Raw genomic sequence first — 20,222 nt, forward strand, 5'->3', positions numbered from 1 at the left:
GGGGGAGGGGCAGAGAGAGGGAGACACAGAATCCAGAGCAGAATCCTTCAGGTTCTGGGCTGTCAGTGCAAAACCCTAATGCAGGTCTTGAACCCACAAACGGTGAGATCATGAACTGAGCTGAAGTCAGATGCATAACTGACTGAACCACCGAGGTACCTCAATCTTAAGTTTTTAATATATACTATTTAACAGGATTTTAAATGAACCTATCAATAAGCCTAATTCATTAATTCATAGTTGCAAAGCTGTGTTTAACAACCATAACTTCTTTTTCCTCATAACTAACAAGGTATGTTTTGTGCTTCTTAGTCTGTTTCTCTTTCCATATACTACTTTTTTTTCTTTAATATATGTGTTTGTTGGATGAGGCTATAGTGAGTAAACTATCTACGGTATGGACATTTTAATATGCAGTGTACAGAGCTAACCTGAAGAATTTGAGGAGCACCTGAGTGGCTCAGTTAAGCGTCTAACTCTTGATTTCTGCCCAGATAATGACTTCACAGTTCCCGCGTTGGAGCCCCGTGTCAGGCTCTGCACTGACAGTGTGGAGCTTGTTTGGGATTCTCTCTCTCCCTCTCTCTCTGCCCCTTCCCCACTCAAGCACATGGGTGCACACTCTCTCTCAAAATAAATAAATGAACTTAAAAAAAAAAAGAATTTGAGGCCACAGAGGAAAAAAAATTGACAATGTCTCACCTATTCTGCGACATTAAACTCTATCTCCATCTCCATTTATATCTAAATAAATACACACAACTCAAACTGACACCTTCTCTCTTGTCTTCCCTTCCGATTAGGCAAAGGACAGCTTATCTGGTAGGAACTCTTGTTTAAGGTAGAAAATAGCAAATAGATTCACATCCACATCATTCATCTTTCAAGGTAATTAAACTAGTGGTAAACTATCCAGAACTTTCTGTTCTAAAAGGAATATACAAAAAACAAGTGGTTTCTCAGGATACGTTTGGGTAAAGTTTATAGGTGTAAAGTCAGGTCTGCAGTACTTACCTGTACCTACCTTTCAACATTTCCAGATATTTTTTCATTTAGGAACATGATCTAAGTCCCATTGGAACTGGTTTCTGAACCTACCAGCCTTTACTAGGCATTTATGCCTAATATACTCCCTCTGCCTTTCCCTCTTCTCAAATTTTTAACTCTCATAGCTTTTTTTGTACCCTTAAAAAATATGTAAACCAATTTCTCTGTTATACCATGAAACTTTTTCTGAATCTAATCAAAGGATACTGAAAAGCTCTCCTTCTTTTGAATTTCATAGCCCTTTGTGTGTCTCTCATTACCTAATACATTGTTCATTTACCGTTTTTTTCCCAATCACTCCTGCTACATTGCAAACTGCTTTAGAGCAGGGATTTTTCAGCCAGAGGATGTAGTAAAAAAATGTTGAATAAATGTAATAGAGGTGAACTTAACATTGCTTTAGAATGCTCAGCATCTCATTAATGTAAAAGAATGACAGCAACTGCAAATCACAATCGTTCCTGGCAAATTCATCCAACAAAGTACATTCTATTTAGGTTATTGGAGTGCCATACTCTACAGAACTCTGGAGTCCTTGACCTAGAGTACCATCTCCCTTACCAGCCTCAAACACATTCAGTGAAACAATTAAAGCAACACTGCAGGCTATGAATGCACCACTATGCAACATCCTCCTGCCTGATCCGCTAATTCATGCCTTAGGATTTCAAAACTAAACATACAAGGCAAAAGTAAACATACAAAGATAAAATGGTCATACCAGTTACAGGTGGAAACATGTTTACAGGTCATAACAAGGAGTCATTTATTTCTTTACAATAACCATGAACTTCTAAAGTGGAAACAATAATCATTCGTATAACCTAGGACTAGCTTCATTTTAATTTATCTGCAGACTATTTTCAACCCCCCTAATACACTAATGTCACCATAGAGGCATCTCCATTTTTAAAGATTTAAATCAATAGCAACATATGAAATTCTCCCTAGGATGTGAATCCTTTCAGGGCAAAGATTCTTTACTTTAATCTTTGTATCCCTGAACATAGTTCAGGATACATTGCCCAGGATAGAATAGTTGAGTAGTTACTCTTTAACTGCTCTCCAGATAAACACCCAACATTTAATAAGATGTCAAATTATTTAAACCAGCAAAACAAGAAAAAAAAAAAACCTTACATCTTCTTATATATGAAAAAGCCAATTTTTCATTATTTTATTCAAGAAAGCATATACTTGAAAATACACACACAGCTTTTACTCTCATATCAATATCAAAAAGTACTGAAATATATTTACCCATTATATGATTCAGACACACCGGCAAAAGGCTCATTTTCACAGTTGGCATAAACAAATACAAAACTCAGCACAAGCGCAACTAAAGATGTGAGCAAAGCAAACTTCATTGTGTTTTTACATGTCATTTTGAGTTTTGAAACAAGTACACCACCTAAAATCTGACCAAGAGCAGCTCCAGGAATTAAAACAGCCCCTGATGAGAAAGAAGACAGAGAGAGTGAGAAAACATACAGGTGTAGTCAGTTACTCACATGACAAATTGGGAAACATCAAAAACAAGCACCAGTACTATTTTAACACATGAATGCTATCATGTGATTTATAATGTTTTGAATATTAAGATCAACAAATATTCTCTTTAGCTATACAGCCTCTGTATTTCATGTTCATACAACAGACTGTCTATTAACAGAAAATCTGAAACTTTTATCAAAATCAGTAGTTTAAATTTCAAGAAGTGGCTATCCAAAATGATATATTATTCTAATAAAAATTTAATGTAGTAAAGTAAAATTATTAGATTAAATCTGAACAAAGAAAAAAATGGTTTACCTCCAAGGGTAGCTGCAAAGCTGGAAGACAATCCAAATTGATTTTCTATAAATTTAGGTAAAAATGTAGCAAATCCAGTAGTAATTAAGGCTTCTGAGGAAGTTGAAAAAACTAAACACATAAAGACAGTATTCCTCATCAAATTCTAAAGAAAAAATATAGTTCACCAAATGAATAAGTATGATTATACTGCAAAATGTAACATTAAAATGGCAGCATGATGAAATGGCAAATTTTTAATAAACACAGTATAACTATCTATAAAATTTCAGCATTTCCTCCAGCATAAAGATGAAATATTAATAGCTTGATATATACAACATTGAGAAAATTTATATGTGGAGCACCTAGAGAATTGACAGATGATTGATTCAACAGTAGGGTGACTGTGTCTTTATCATATGCAAAGGATGGGATAAAGGAGGTAAAAGCCAGGTTGGAAAGGTTTTCTCCAGTATATGATAAACTTCCATACATTAAATCTACCCCTTGTCTGATGTTTTGAATTCCCATGTCTACTAAATGAAGAACTTGGTTATAAACACAGATGAGAATGGTCTATTAGTATCAAATTTGTATTGTTCTATGAGTAAAGGACTCACTAGTTAAGAAACTTAGATAGATATAGAGCTCAGCAATTTTAAATAGGTGGATACACTGCTGGACTTCTCAGAATCTTAAACTATCAGATGAGAGTACAGAGATTAATTAATCTAATATATCTGCCCACAAAGTGAAAGCCAAACTATACTTCTGGAATATTAAGTGAAAAAAAAATTTAATTAAATCAAGCAAAATACACACACTCACAACCACTCACAGGAGTCATGAAGAGGCAAGGCAAGAGAGTTAGAAGTCAGATCCAGATGATCTAACTTAAGAATAATAGTAGTGACAAAAAAGAGAAAAGTACCTGAATGAAAACATTCAATAATTTTTAAAAATAATAATGGCAGAAAACATTTAAATCTTCAGGTTTAAAAAGATAATGGATTTCTAGCAAGAATTAATGGGAAAAAAAACCACATACTTAGGCATAACCTAATATATTGCCTGAAATCAAAGATAGATGGAAATAAAAATGAATCATACTAACTTGGATGGAACTTCTCAACCACAACACATGTAACTAGAAAAGAGTAAGATAACATCCACAGAATTCTGGGACTAAAAGAGTATGATCAGAGAAGGTCCATTTAGTCAGAAATATCATTCAGTATTCAAGGATACTTAGATGCTACTCTGTCTGAGAAAAACTAGCAATAAAATACTGAATCCAGAGGGATCTGAATCAGAATTGAGACCTCAAAGCATGAAACCATAAGAATAAAAAAAAAAAGCAGTAATATACATAAAAATGGTAATATACATAACAATTTATAAAATAAATAGAAATATATGACATAGAACATAACTATTACAAAAGAAAATCGTTGTTGGGATTAAAAATCATGAACAATGTCAGAAAAACACAAGAATGTGCCTGCATGGGAGGGAATAGAGTTAAAAGGTAAGATAAATCAATTAAAAACATTTCAGGCTTTCATTTAAGGAGGAAAATGAAAATGATTGAGAAGGAAATAATTTCAAATCTTGAAAAGGTAAAATTACAAACTCCTGTATGTACAAAACTTTTATGATGCTAAATGAAAGAATGTTTTTCTGTGCAAATACAACAGAACAGACCATAACACTTGTTTCTTTAATCTCAAATTCAAACCAAGTAACCACTAACTGCCACCTATTTCACAAGGGAAAAATACTGGTTAGACATTCTCTAATATATATTTATAATTTAGTGATAACTGATCTATTACATTAAGGAAGTGGCATGGAATAATGAACTATAGTGCTAAAGAGAAACCACTGAATATTGATATTGTCATTAAGACAACTCATGTTCTTTCAACCATTCTATCCTGGAATAGTTTTCATTTACTCAAAGCATAATACAATTAAATCTGAGGAGTTATTTATTTTTAAGAGCTAAAATTATAATAAGTAAGCAAAAATGCATTGTGAAAATATGTATATATATACTTATTTATATGTATATATAAATATCTACCTATATATGTGGAGGAGGGTGTGTGTGTATATGTGTGTGTGTGTGTGTGTGTATGTGAGAGAGAGAGAGAGAGAGAGAGTGCAAGCATGTATGTGTATAGTGTTATTTTACCTTTAGGGCAGCTGGAAAATCTTTAAAGCTTGTTCCAAAACTCTCCTCGGTGTCTTTTAAGGAACTACTCTTATCCTGGTGAGTCTGGGAAATTCTTTCACCTTGAATTTTTGCTGTACCTAAAAAAACGGTAAATGTACTTCTTCTATCACTTCATTCTTCATTTTTTTATGCTTACTTTTAATTTTTTTTTAACTTTATTCTGAAGTTAGTTAACCTACAGTGTAGTCTTGGGTTCAGGAGTAGAACCCAGCAATTCATCACTTACATATAACACCCAGTGCTCACTCCAACAAGTGCCTTCCTTAATGCCCATCACCCATTTATCCCGCCTGCCCCACCCCCATCAACCCTTAGTTTGTGCTCTGTATTTAAGAGTCTCTTATGGTTTGCCTCCCTCTGTTTTTACCTTATTTTTCCTTCCCTTCCCCTATGATCATCTCTTAATTTTCTCAAATTCCACATGAGTGAAATCATGTGATATCTGTCTTTCTCTGTCTGACTGACTTATTTCGCCTAGCATAATACCCTCCAGTTTCATCCATGTTGTTGCAAATGGCAACATTTCATTCTTTTTCATCCCTGAGTAGTATTCCATTCCAGTGTGTGTGTGTGTGTGTGTGTGTGTGTGTGTGTGTGTGTACATTGTATGTGTGTATATTGTGTGTGTGTGTGTGTGTGTGTATATATATATATATATATATATATATATATATATATGCATACATACATACCACATCTTCTTAATCCATTCATCAGTTGATGTACTTTAGGGCTCTTTCCAAACTTTGGCTATTGTTGACAGCACTACTATAAACATTGGGGTGCATGTGCCCCTTCAAATCAGCATTTTTGTATCCTTTGGATAAATTCCTAGTAGTGCAATTGCTGGGTTGTAGGGGAATTCTGTTTTAATTTTTTTGAGGAACCTCCACACTGTTTTCCAGAGTGGCTGCACTAGTTTGCATTCCCACCAACAGTGCAACGGGTTCCCCTTTCTCCCTATCCTTGCCAATACTTCTTTCTTGTTTTGTTAATTTTAGCCATTCTGACTGGTGTGAGGTTGTATCTCATTGTGGTTTTGATTTGTATTTCCCTGATGATGAGTGCTTTTAAGCATCTTTTCAGGTATCTGTTTGCCATCTGGATATCTTCTTTGGAAAACTGTTTATTCACCCCATTTTTTCACTAGATTATTTGTTTTTGGGGTGTTGAGTTTGGAAATGCTTACTTTTTAACTGACACACTCTTCTACAAGTTTATAAAACCATAACATAAGAAGCCAGTTCCTCTGTTAACAAAATTGCACAAACATTTACATATATAATTTTTTCTGAGAGCTAGAATTATTACTATCAGCTAAGGGAGTACCAACCAGTCTAAAAATTGAGACAATTCTGTTCCAACGACATATTTATCCTCTTTATTTATAAATATCTCTTAGGGGCGCCTGGGGGGCTCAGTCAGTTAAGTGGCCGACTTCGACTCAGGTCATGATCTCACAGCCCGTGAGTTCGAGCCCCGCGTTGGGCTCTGTGCTGACAGCTCAGAGCCTGGAGCCTGTTTCGGATTCTGTGTCTCCCTCTCTCTGACCCTCCCCCGTTCATGCTCTGTCTCAAAAATAAATAAACGTTAAAAAATAAAATAAAATAAAAAAATAAAAATATCTCTTAAATTCTTTTCTTCTTTTTGAATGGTTCTCTTTTTCATCCATTATATATTAAACAATGTATGTTCGAGGTTCTTTTCTTTTTTTAATGTTTATTTTTGAGAGAGAAAGAGAGACAGAGCACGAGTGGAGGGAGGGCAGAGACAGAAGGAGACATAGAATCCGAAGCAGGCTCCACGCTCTGAGCTGTCAGCACAGAGCCCGACATGGGGCTTGAACCCACGAACTGTGAGATCATGACCTGAGCTGAAGTCGTACGCTTAACCGACCGAGCCACCCAGGTGCCCCTACTCTTTTTAATTCTAACATGCTTCACAGATGAAGTATTTACCATGTATTATCATGTCTCTTTGATTTTTAATAATGGTACTGTGAATAAATCTGAGAAAACAGTCAATACATGGAATTATAAGTTGGATGGCCCAGGGTAGACAGGAATCAGTGAGACCAACTACTTCCACTCTGCCAACTTTTCTTTTGCCCATTCCTAAAGTTAATCATCTACCTTTTACATGTAATAGAAACAGCTATTTAATCTTCAGCCTAGAGAAAAATACTTTTATAGATAATTTGAACTACATGATTATATAGAAGCAAAGTTTTCCAGAGAAGGGGAATGGATGGATATTCTTTTCTATTAATCTTTTCTTTTTGGACAAACTGTCTAATATTGAAATATGGTGAAAAATGAGTATACTACAGCATTACTTTTATGACAATTGGAAAAAAAGTACTTGTTCTCTCATCAACAAATAACATCAATGATTTAAGGCAGATTAATTATTGGGTAGTGAGTAACTGAATACAAACAAATAGTTTGAAAGATACTTGTACTTTGCATATACATAAAGCAAGATTCCAGACAACACACAGGAAACAAATTTAGTTAAGTATATAGTAAGAAAGTGCCTATGTACAGTTTTATTGATTTTATTACCTGGAAATAAAGGAAAACCATAAGTATTAAGATTGCTACCCAATATTTCCTAAAGACAAATGTTCAAAAGTTTGCATAGGCAGACAACTGAAATTCTATAGAACAATGAATTTTCTAGGGTTCTTATCAACTATACAAAAAGCAACAGTTGGCCTAGAACTGGAATAAAACTCTTTGATTTTAACAAAAATGAATACCTGGTAAATGTTTTGGGAAGCATAAAAAAGGAATTATCAAAGACCAAGCAAAGAGCCAACATAGAAGAAATCCAATCCACCATGCCCCCAGCCATCGTGGATCATCTTCAGTAATATCTATGCTATACGACAGAAAAACAAAATGTAAAAGTCAACTTTACCTTGTTCACTAAAATTTAGTTATGATAACTATACTTTGTAATTCAAGTACATATATAGGGGAATATTATTACAACATTCAACATTTAAAGCAGAGTCACTGTGATGAATCAGACAACAGAAAGCAGGCATAAATGAAAACTATAATAATGGTTTACAAAGTATATCAAAATGGCACTATGACATAAAAGTGTAAAATATTTAAGAGTAAATATATATATGCTAAATATCTGAAAGCATACATAGAATTTCTAAACTACCTAATTTGGCTAAGTTTTTCTTCTCAACTATATTGAATACATCTTATAACAAATCACTGATCTGTGTTAAAAGCACATACACTGTGTCTTAAGGCATTCACTTAAACATAAAATTCGTTTTATTTATTTATTTATTGAGGTGTAACTGGCATACAATATTATATTAGTTTCAGGTATACAATATAATGTGATATTACCATATATTACAAAATGATCACATTAAGTCTAACATCTTAGCTGCAGAAGTATTTTTCTTGTTTTGAGAACTTACAAGATTTACTGTCTTAGCAACTTTCCAATATTCAGTACAGTATTACTAACTATAGTCATCGTGTTGTATATTACATCCCTTGACTCATTTATTTTATAACTGTAAGCTTGTACCTTTTGACTCCCTTTACCCATTTCACCCATCCCCCACCTATAACATATAACATATCCAAATGGTAGCCACAAATTTGTTCTCTGTATCTATGGGCTTATTTGTTTGTTTGTTTGTTTGTTTAGATTTTACATATATATGAAATCATATAGTATTTGTCTTTCTCTGTCCGACTGTAAAGTTCTTCTTAAAGTAATTTCTTAAGTTTTATAACAGTTCCCATCATTTTAGATCAAGATATTTCTGGGGCTCCTGGGTGGCTCAGTCAATTGAAGGTCCAACTCTTGATCTCAGCTCAGGCCTTGATCTCAGAGTCATGAGTTCAAGCCCCACATTGGGCTCCATGCTGGGCATGGAGCCTACTTAAAAAAAAAAAAAAAAAGGTTTCCCTCCCAAACACACCATTACTACAACTCATGTAATTCTCCATTGAAATTTAAAACCTCTCTTAAAAACCCAGCTCTCTGTTTCAAGGACTTCATCTGCACATCTTCTTATATAGTTTCTAAAAATTAACCTGGGACTAACAGCTCAAAGAGCAAATCACATATCCATGAGCACATTTTCTATTCATTACTCACAGTCACACAAAGGATTGCGCGGTTTTGATTCCTAGTGGTAAAATGAGAAAATATGGACTCACCAAAGGTTACTGACTTCTCTATATTCCAGAAAAAGAGAAGGTAACTCAGTGGTTAAAAGGAAGATTTGGGAGTCAAAGGTCTACCTGGATTTATGTCTTAGCCACTTAACAACCTCTGTATATCAACTACCTTATAGGATTACTAAGAGAATTAAATGAAGAAGTATGTAAAATAATGTAACACACAAAACCTATAAAAAACTACAGAAAATAGTATGGGATAAAAAAATATTACCTCTTATTATCCTCTATGGCCAGAGCTGAAACCACACAATTGCAATTCTTATGACCATATCAAAGCTACTACAGCACTTAGTTTGAGAATCATAGACTTTTGAGACTTTTCAGGCTATCTACATCCAGCTAAATCTACTAAAAGCACAACTAATTTTGATTAAATTCTTCATTCTGAGCAATGCATGAAGTCCTAGAGGTGTATTTTGAAAATTTTCAGATGACTATTAAGCATCCTTATTTATGAATAAATTTATTATACTAAGGGGTGGTATGGCGTTAATTCATGAAGTGCAGATAAAGTATTATATAAATATTGTGTGTATTCAGTTCTGTTTCCTGAAAAATCCCTCATGCTATCTGAGGAAATTCTTTGAAAACGTTCTATGATGTTAACATTATTAAAATAAAATAAACATATAAAAGAAAAAGAGATGTCGCCTTGCCTTTGTCCCATGTTCACATCAATGTACATGCTTAGCAGCTGTCCTCCCAACACATAACCAATAGCAGGGCCTAATACTGACATAGAATAGCCAATTCCTGGAAGAACAAAGACATTGAAGATAGTCAACTGTACAACTGTGCTTTGAAAAGCTTACAGCAGTGAAGACAAATACTTTACACTAGAAAAATCATGAAATGATTAGAATTACACCAAAATTACACATTTTCAGTAAAAAAATACCATTGAATAGTACTTGTCAAGTCAAACAACTTAAAAAATATTTTAAAAATAAATATAAAACATTTTAAATATAAATATTTATGTAATTCAGTGTATAAATTGTTAGACTGCAATAATCGCAATAAATCTAACAACTATAAATTCATGGAAAGTTACATTACGTTACTTGGTGGCAGAGGTAGTGCATCTACTACTACCCTTTGTGGATGGTGATATTAGTTACTGTTCACAATTCTTATGGAAAAAATGATGTGAAATGAGAAGCCTTTTCTATTGTGTAGACACTCCAAAAGCAATCTGTATTTTGCACTACAGCAGCTGATTTTAAAACCTGGATCTGGTCACTAGTCTGTTTCATAAAAGTAAGCCATTAATTTAAATTCCTGCACTTAGTGAATCTTCCACTTTAACTTGCAGCAGAATTAAACTAACCTTATTTCTCTGATACTTAAATTTTTGCCATATATAACATTTAAATTTTTACCAAAAAAGATGTGTACATTAGTATCTTCATATATTACCACTTTCTGAATTTTTTATTAATTGCTGAGATTCTCATTCTCATATACAAAAGAACAAAATATAACATATCCAAAGCTAAGCATGTGTCAATGGCAAAAATGACTTAGATACTTGACCAAGTCTCCAAAGTAGAAGCCATGCAAGATGATCTGGAAACATATAAGAATTCTGAAGGACCAGAGTCAAGATTCTGAAGACGGACATCTAAAAAAATGGGACTGATTTTTTTTCCTACATATAGTGGCTGATTCTACAAGAGACACTGGGGGTTAGCAATCCTTGGTAGTGTCTGGGAAGGAGGGAAACCAAAGTTATAGTTCAGGGCCCCTAACTTGGAAGTTATTAACTTCCTCTACCCTACATTTTACATTGGCACCTAGGAGGCTATACTCTAAAAGTAAGGGTGAATTACAAATAGACTTGCTCACAAAGTAAATACAGCTTTGCTTCAAATAAACTCAACCTGCGAAGTCAGATAAAGGGCATCCCAGACTGCAGTGTTCCCAAATATATCAGAGATTGGGAGTTTATTAAAAGACAGAGTGGGGTTTGGAGAAAAGTGGTACAAGTATAAAACACCTTTGTCAAAGTGAAATGAAAGAGATCCACAACAGATTCCTCAGAACTGAAGATTACCAACTGGAAAATACAATTAAGTCAGTAAATATTTATCGAGAAGCACAAAAAATAAAAACAAAGGATAAAAAATACAGAAAAGAGTAAGAGATGAAGAATGCATTAAAAAAAAAGGCTTAGCATACATGTAATTGGAGTTCTAGGAGAGGAGATAATAGGAAAGAAGTTATATTTAAATAAATAATTATAGGAAATATACTAAAGCCAATGAAAGTACAAAACAACATATAAATCCAAAACATGTAAATCCAAGTCATATAAATCCAAAACAAGTTAAATAAAAGGAATTTTGCACCTATACACATCATATAAGTAAAACTGAAGAAAATCATATCAAACAGAAAAATCTTAAAAATGCAAACATATATAAGAAACATTGGAAGTGAAAAGACAAAGAAACAGTATTTTTAAAGTACTGAAAAAAAAAAATCAACGGTCAACTAGTTATCTATTCCCAGTGAAAATATTTATCAGGGAAAAGCGTTAAAAAATTTTTTTACTTAAAGAGTTCTAGAACCTTTGTGATAAACAGGAATGTGATAAAAATATCAATTAACTTCAGAATTTCATAATATCAAGTTTGCATATAAGGTCATTAGTAGATGAACAGTAAAGGATACTGATAAAAGGAGGAAATTGATAAAAGTGAAGAAATGAAATAATAAACATTAAATTATCAAAAAGAAAGAAAAAAGGCTAAGAAATAAGAACATAGAGCAAATATGTTTTGCACATGTTAAGATGAAAGATTTAAACACAAAATAACATTAAATGAATTAAAAAGTTGGGATTAAAGAACAAAGATTGTTAACCCAATGAAAGCATCAAAGAAATAAGGGAATAAAGGGTGAATGGCCTGGAAAAGATTGTAAAGATTGAGATGTTACATTAACTACTTTTTTTAATTCACTCTAAAAGGTAGCAAATTTTGATTGTTTTCTTTTTGCCCCTTTTGCCTTGTTATGTATAAAATTTGTTTCATAGAATAATGTATGCTACCAAAAATAGATACTGTTTTAAAAGAAAGAAAGAATGGAGGAAGATTTTGGAAATGGGGAAATAAAAAGAGATAAAAAGCATAAAAAAGGAAGTTTTTCACACAACAAAACTTAAATACCCACTAAAAAATACTGGTTATCTGAAATTGAAAAAAAAAAATCAGGTATATAAGATACTATAATTAAGTGTTCATATTTTCCTTAACATAAAGAGATAAAATGTGTTTCCTAGTTTTGTTACTCCTGTTGTTTTCCTTTGCTCTCAAAAATTACCATTTGATAAATTCCTACAGTATAAGAAAGAGTTAACATAGCAGGCCTGTGACTGTTAACTTTAGAAAGACCTGTTTGCAAGGCTGGCCCTTGGCTGGCATTTGGGATTTATGTAACTGTCCAGAAGGATGCCACCATTCCCTAACTAATTAGGGTGCCTCCCTGACTGCACCTACACTGTACAAACAATATGATTTTGCTGACCACTTGTATTCCTTTTAAGAGTCTAGAACTTTTAATACATGCAAGGCAAAGGGTCCCTACATGATCAACCCCCAATAAAATCCTTGGACATTGAACCTCTAATGAACTTAACTGGTAGAAAACATTTCAAACTCCTTGCTGGCAGAATCAATTGTGAACTGTCTGGCTCCACTAGGAGGAAGCTAAATCTTCGAAGCTTGTACCTGGTTTTTGTCTGTACTTTTCCTTTTGCTGATTTTCCTTGGCATCCCTCCCTGTAATAATTCACAGCTATGAATATGATTATATGCTAAGTCCAGCAAGTCTTCCCAGAGATTTATCAAATCTGGGACAGTCCTGCGGGCCTCCACTCTACCTACCGTGTTTAAATAATTTTTGTAAAACTTCCTAATTTTGTGTTACTAACACATGAAGATTAAAACTGTTTTATGAGAATTATTGATCAGAAGAGGACTTCAGAAAGGAAATATGCTAAACTGAGAGAGTGAAAAGCATCATTACTAGCTAATTGAAATAAAAGCATTACTAATTAGTAAATGAAAGAGAAGCTATACAGATCAGCTAGAACTTGGAGAGAGAGACAATGAGACTTTGCAGAGAGACCAACACAAAACAAGTAGAGAAAACAACTAGAAGTGTAGTGGTTTTCATATTAAGGAAGAGCCTAAGTAGGTTTAATAGTCTCCATCAGGGCTGCTTTGAACACACTTGACTTCCAGTTACTATAGCAATAAGTTCTTGTTATATACCGAATGTTTGTGTCCCCTCAAATTCCTATGTTTAAACCTGGGATGTAGGTTTCCAGTGTGATGGTAAGAGGTGAGATGTTTGGAACTGATTATGTCATGAGAGCGGAGCCTTCACAAATTAGATTAGTGCCTTTCTAAGAAGATGCCCCAGAAAGCCCTTTCTTACCTGTCTGCCATGTGAGGACACAAGAAAAAGATGGCTGTCTATGAACCAGGAAATGGGCCTCACCAGATCCTGAAACTGTGGGTACCCTGATCTTAGACTTTCCAGCCTCCAGGACCATGAGAAATAAATTTCTGTTGTTTACAAGCCAACCAGTGTATGGTATTCTGTTACAGCAGATTAAAAGAACTAAGGCAGCCCCCTATATTAGAATAATAAACTGATAAGATGAAAACTTACAGAATGTGAAACACATTAATTTCATGTAAGGCCACACACAGCCTAGTAAACTTACCTTACAAGAATATCACAGAAGGAATTTAAGAGAAACTTATGCTACCAAAAATTAGGTTCAGCACTGCCTTTCCCCTGAACCCCCCCTCCCCCAGCCACCAACCCAGAATGGAGCCACACATAACCAGGATTAGTCTGAAATGAAAAGTCCACAGAGTTCTGGGTACTATCTTGTGGTTTCTTTTGTTGACTCTAGTTAAGTCCATAAAAGATTTAGTAAATCAGGTAGAATGGCCAACTCAATCTCCCCACCCTGTGTAAATTAGCCTGGAATTCAATTAATCCAGACAGCCTACTGCTTGGATGGCAGTTCTAGGAGGGCTGGCATGCCCGGAACAGGATATAGAGCGGGATGTCAACAAAACTCATAACCGCATTCAACTGCAGGACATGTGTCAGTGAACAATCAAAAAGAGTAATATTGCTCTATCTAATATTTAATGGAAATTGAATAGAAATGCCTATGAAATTACAACGTTTCATAAGCATATGTTATGCTTTTACTTATCAATTTAAAAAGCAATGAAATGATACTGAAACATTTATTTTATAGAGAAAACTTACCTATGTAAAGAGAAGATTTGTGTGTGGGCACAGAATCATCAAGAAAAGCTGTTCCCAGGGTATAAAGAGGAGTTCCTCCTGTTCCCAGCAAGAGTTGTCCCAAGATGAACACATACAAGTAGTTAGAAAGTGAAGAACTTGAAGAGGTACAACCGGTTCCATTCCTTGTTGCTGAGCAAGTATCTTTGGGGTAAAAAAATTAAATTGTGAATTTACAGAAATTTAATTTATCTATCTGTCTTTATAAATCAGACTTGCCTAACATAACCTTCTTAATTTCTTTCAATCACTTCACTTTATTTTTAAAATACATACATTACTAAAGAACATTTATTAAATATTATGCTAAAATATAGAAAACATAGAACAAAACTGAGAAACATTACTTTAAAGTCATAATTCACAAAGTTCGGGGTAAATTAATGTAAACACAATTGAAGCATGTGGTGCCAGGGAAGGAGTTTTCAAATTAAGAAAAGAAAAAAACAAACAAACAAGCAAAAAAATTAGCCTTTATTTTTCTTTCCAAGTTATAATACAGTATGAGAACCATAATGAATTCATCAATCAATACCTTAAACACATGTGAAAAGTATACTTAGGTTATAGTATATTTTGGGCTAAAACAATAATTTCTCAATGTTTACAGCAAAGCCATAATATTTGAAGTTATGTCTAATTCTTTATTGTATCTTGAACTATTTTATTAAATTTATTTTTTGAAGCAACCTTTGGCTCTAGAGGATATTCTTCTGAATATCATCAAAGGAAAAATGCTTATCTTTAAGATTTGATTAAAATCTTAAAAATCACACTCAAAGACGGGATATTATAGTAAATCTACATTTCCTAAACTCACTGGATAATATTAATGAGCAATGATGCTTGTTAAAAATACATTTCCAGCCCAGGACACCTGGGTGGCTCAGGTTGTTAAGCATCTGGCTCTTGATTTAGGCTCAGGTCATGATCTCACAGTCATGGGATCCAACCTTGCATAGAGCTCCCCATTGAGTGTAGAGCCTGCCTGGTCTCTCTCCTTCTCTCTCCACCCTTTCCCTTCTCATGCACTCTCTAAATAAATAAATAAATAAACATTAAAAATACATATATTCCCAGCCCTTTCCCTTTGAATCTGGTGTAATATCTAGGAATCTGCATTTTAACAATGGCCTTAGTTAATTCTATTTTCACTTCCTTAATATCAGGTCAAGATTACTTCCTGAATGATGTAAGACCCCCAAAGCACCAATCCTGAAGATTCTTTAACTGATTCATGGCCATCAAACTTTCAGATGCAAATTTTATGTATAAAATATTGTATTTTATTTACTTATTTATTATTTATTTATTTATATTTGACAGAGAGAGAGAGAGAACATGCACACAAGTGCAGAGAGGAGCAGAGGAAGAGAGAGAGAGAGAGAGAGAGAGAGAGAATATCTTAAGCAGGCTCCATTCTCAGCTTGGAAACTGACCATGGAGCTTTATCTTATAACTCTGGGATCATGAGAGAAGCCGAAATCTAGAGTCAGATGTCAACCGACTGAGCCATCCAGGTGCCCTTGCACAAAATACTTATTTTTTTTAATGTAAAATATACCCTATAATTTTGTACATATTCAGATTATAAGAGGTTGATGAATATTCAGGCCGATAATTTGTATCTATAACTGGGCTAAATCTGCATTATTTGTGTTACCTGCTTTGCCATGTCAGATATTTGAACTGTGATTTCTGGTTTCATCATTCACTTTCTTGGAGGTAGTAGATTAGACTAAGAATAATCTCATTATTTGATACATTGCAAAATTGAACATACAGGTATTTCTTAATTTATTATTTTTCATATTTTTTTATGATAGGTAAATATATTTTTTACTAATCTGGTAGGTATTTTGACCATGTGAGTATTCTCTGGGGTTTTGGTGTTTGTTTTTTTCCAGAAGAAGTAATACATGAAGTTTCAACATGTTTGTTTAAGTAAATTTTAAATACCACAGAAGATCAAGAGAAAGAAAAAATTCTCCCTTCCCCCACCTGTCTCCACTTTATGATCTTCCATGTAACTCAGAGGGAGGTAATGACCTTTGTTAACAGCTCTTTTTATTTTTTTCAGACACTTCCTCACATATTCACATGTTTCCTATCCATTTACTGTGTTTACACAAGTACAGTCATACTAAACATACTACACCTATACTCAACAACTTCCAATTTTCACTTACATCCTGGACATCTTTGAAATTTAACTGTACTTAAATTTCTTTGTTGGTACTGTCATAACATTCCATAGGATAAATGTCTTCTAATGTATCTACTTAATCCACAATTTACACTTAATAATTAATAATTAATAACACATACTGGGGCACCTGGGTGGCTCATTCGGTTAAGCGTCCAACATCAGCTCAGGTCATGATCTCGCAGTTCAGGAGTTCAGTTCCACATCGCACTGTCAGCTGTCAGCACAGAGCCTGCTACAGATTCTCCGTCTCCCTCCCTCTCTGCCCTCCCCTGCTCACACATGCTCTCTCTCTCTCACTCAAAAATAAATAACATTTTGAAAAAATAACACATATTATTATATTATAAATATATTTAGGTCATTACAAACATGTTGTGATAGGTATTTTTATAATTTCCTTGGCATATTTATGCAAGTCTATATGTAGTAGTTTCCAAAAAGTGGAACTGCTAAGTCAAAGTGTATAAATATTTGTATTTTGATATTGCCAAACTATCTTATCAAAAATTTAAACAAATATGCAATCATACCAGCAACACAGCAACATCTTCCATAATAAAATTAAATTACTACCAATCTCACTGGTTAAAAAATACCAAACACACATATTTTTTTCAATTTAATTTTTAAGGTCATCAATAAGCATTTTTTATTTTATTCGTCACTTACATATTTTTTCTATGAATGTTTCAAATATACTTTCGAGTTCCTAGCTTTGATATTTGCCTTATAAAATCTTCCCTTCTCCAAGATAATGTACATAGTAACATGATCTTATCCTAACATTTTACAGTTGACCTGAGAACGATGCAGGGGTTGGAGCACCAAACCCTGCACAGTTAAAAATCCATGTATAGCTTTTGGCTTCCCAAAACTTTACTAATACCCTATTTTTGACGAGAACTCTTATTGATAAACAGTTAATTAACACATATTTTGTATGTTACATGTATTGTATATTATTTTCTTACAGTAAAGTAAGCTAGAGAAAAGAAAATGTTAAGAAAGCCATTAGGAAGAGAAAATACATCTCCCGTACTGTATTTATTGAAAAAAACCTGTGTGTATAAGTAGACTCACACAATTTAAACTCATGTTTTTGTGTTTTTCAATTGTATTTTTAATTCATATGTAATAAAGTTTAGTGGGAAAAGACAGAGATGCAGCATTCTGTTGGATTAACCAAAGAGAATCTTTTATTAAAGACACTCAGTTTTATGTCACTGATCTTTGCAGTCTTTCTCTGGCTCAAATCTCTTGTAATTACTTCAGCTCTCTAAGCCTTGAGATATCAATATCTCAGCCCAGCTATAACCCATTTCACAGTACTGCATAAAAGATTCTTTAATACTTAACATTTTCTTTTATCATTTTCCCCAAGTAAACAAGGCCAAAGATCTACTTATGAACACTACTATATCCAATATACTACTCTATTATTTCTGAATAATTTATTTCTATTGCTTTTCTTAGAATTGATAAAAAGAAATGACATACTAAGCCACAGAAAGGCATGGATGAATCTTAAATGCATATTGCTAAGTGAAAGAATCCAGCCTGGGAAGGTGAGGTTAAGACGGTGAAGTAGTACGTGGTTGCCTCATCCCTCGAACACAGCTAGATAAATATCTAATCATTCTGAACACCCAGGAAATCTATCTGAAGACTGAGACAACAAACTGCACAACTAGAGGGAAAGGTGAGGCTACAATGTAGAAGGCAGAAGGTGTGGAGATGTGATTAGGGGAGAAAAGGATCATGGGTGCCAGGAAAGAGAGGGGAGCCCTGATCATGGAGAGAGGTGAGAGCCTGAGAGATTGGAGGGGAGTGGGGGGCGGGTAGGAGGAGAGCAATGTACAGGGGATAGCACAAGAAAAACACTTCCCGAAAAGCATGGACTGGGAAAATGAGAGGGGCTGATTATTGTGAGTTTTTTCAACCAGTGGAGCTCAAAAATTGGAGTTTTAGAAGTCTTTGCTGTGGGGGTGTGGAGCCCGGCAAGTGAAGATGTGCCCCTGTGGAGAAGAATGGAGGAGGCCTAGGAGTAGACAATGCAATCTGAGGAACCCCTGGGACAAACTGTGAGAAGACAGTTTTTGCTTCTTGAAGTATATCTGGGAGAGATGTCATTACTTCTCAAGGAACGAAAGAGACATCAGGCTGCACTGCACTGTCTGGTTCCTTAGCATAGGGGAAGAAACACCTGCTAAGAGTGGCAAACTTGGACTCTGTTTTTTTTCTGCATTTTATAATCCACATTCCTGCCTATGGGTATGACTGCACTTCTGGGACAAGCTGGCACCCTCCCCAGTGCAGCAACCCTCCCTGAGAGGACCAGCACAGGTCCACGCCACGCTGGGTCTCTAAAGTTTGGAGTTCTAAAACTCAGTGTGCCTGAGATAAAACACAGGTGCACTGCACTGCTGGGAAGGCAGGCAGTCCAGATACAGACAGGGTGAAGGTAGGAATTTGAGGGAAGCCTGGGAGACATGAGGAAGAATGTTTGCTCTTCTGTAAAGGCTTCCCGGACAATGGTGGGATCGAGCTCCCCTCCCTGGGGAGGAAGAAGAGGGTTGGCACCATTTCTCTCACCCACCCATCAGCATGGACTGACTTTGTGGAGCAAAACAGCACCAATAATGAAGACCTCAGCCACTACACCAAGTCCCACACCTCTGCACTCTGCAGGTGCTTCTTTACTAGGGCAAGTGTGCCTGAGAACTAAAATAGTGGGTCCTTCCCCCGAGAAGACCAGCACAAACTTCCCCCCACACACCAAGTCAACCGACCACAGAGTGCTGCAAAGCTTCAGCTCTAGTGGGAATAGGATATAGTCTCTTTTAACAAGCAGACCAGACAGAGCACACCTAGTTAAAACCCGCCACCCTTTGGACAAGATCCAAATACTTCCCATTGCAGGCAAGGAAAACCCTGCAGAAGACTGCCCTAAAAAAGAGCAGACAAAACACAGCAGCAGAGTGCACACAGCATACACTAGAGACACTTCTTGAAGCACCAGGCCCTAACAGTATATGACCTCTTCTTCACAAAGGCATTTTTGTCAGGAGCAGAAAACACAGCAGGTTTTCATAACCAGACAAGAAGACAGAGACCTAGACAAAATGCCAAGATGCAGGAAATCATCCCAAAAGAAAGAATAATAAAAGGTCACAGCCAGGGATCTAATAAAAAAAGATAAATGTAGAGGTGCCTAGGTAGCTAGATCAGTTAAGTATCCGACTTCAGCTCAGGTCATGATCTCATGGTTCGTGAGGTCGAGCCCCACATCAGGTTCTTGGCTGTTAGTGCAGAGCCTGCTTCAGATCCTCTGTCTCTCTGTGCCCCTCCCCCACTTGTTCTT

At 35.0% G+C, this 20,222-nt stretch overlaps 1 protein-coding gene across 2 annotated transcripts in view; it reads right to left on the reverse strand.

Moving 5' to 3' along the window:
- Window positions 1-20,222, reverse strand: part of SLCO4C1 (solute carrier organic anion transporter family member 4C1) — a 75,393-nt gene that overhangs the window by 20,244 nt on the left and 34,927 nt on the right. For both annotated transcript variants that reach the window (XM_015080452.3, XM_027037236.2), the window contains exons 3-8: window positions 14,614-14,796; window positions 9,969-10,065; window positions 7,845-7,966; window positions 5,042-5,160; window positions 2,863-3,007; window positions 2,308-2,503 (exon numbers count right to left, since the gene is read on the reverse strand). In XM_015080452.3, the coding sequence (XP_014935938.1) occupies window positions 2,308-2,503; window positions 2,863-3,007; window positions 5,042-5,160; window positions 7,845-7,966; window positions 9,969-10,065; window positions 14,614-14,796 (862 nt within the window). The remainder of the gene's footprint in view (window positions 1-2,307; window positions 2,504-2,862; window positions 3,008-5,041; window positions 5,161-7,844; window positions 7,967-9,968; window positions 10,066-14,613; window positions 14,797-20,222) is intronic.

This window comes from Acinonyx jubatus, chromosome A1 (assembly GCF_027475565.1).
Source record: "Acinonyx jubatus isolate Ajub_Pintada_27869175 chromosome A1, VMU_Ajub_asm_v1.0, whole genome shotgun sequence".
Lineage (NCBI taxonomy): Eukaryota > Metazoa > Chordata > Mammalia > Carnivora > Felidae > Acinonyx > Acinonyx jubatus.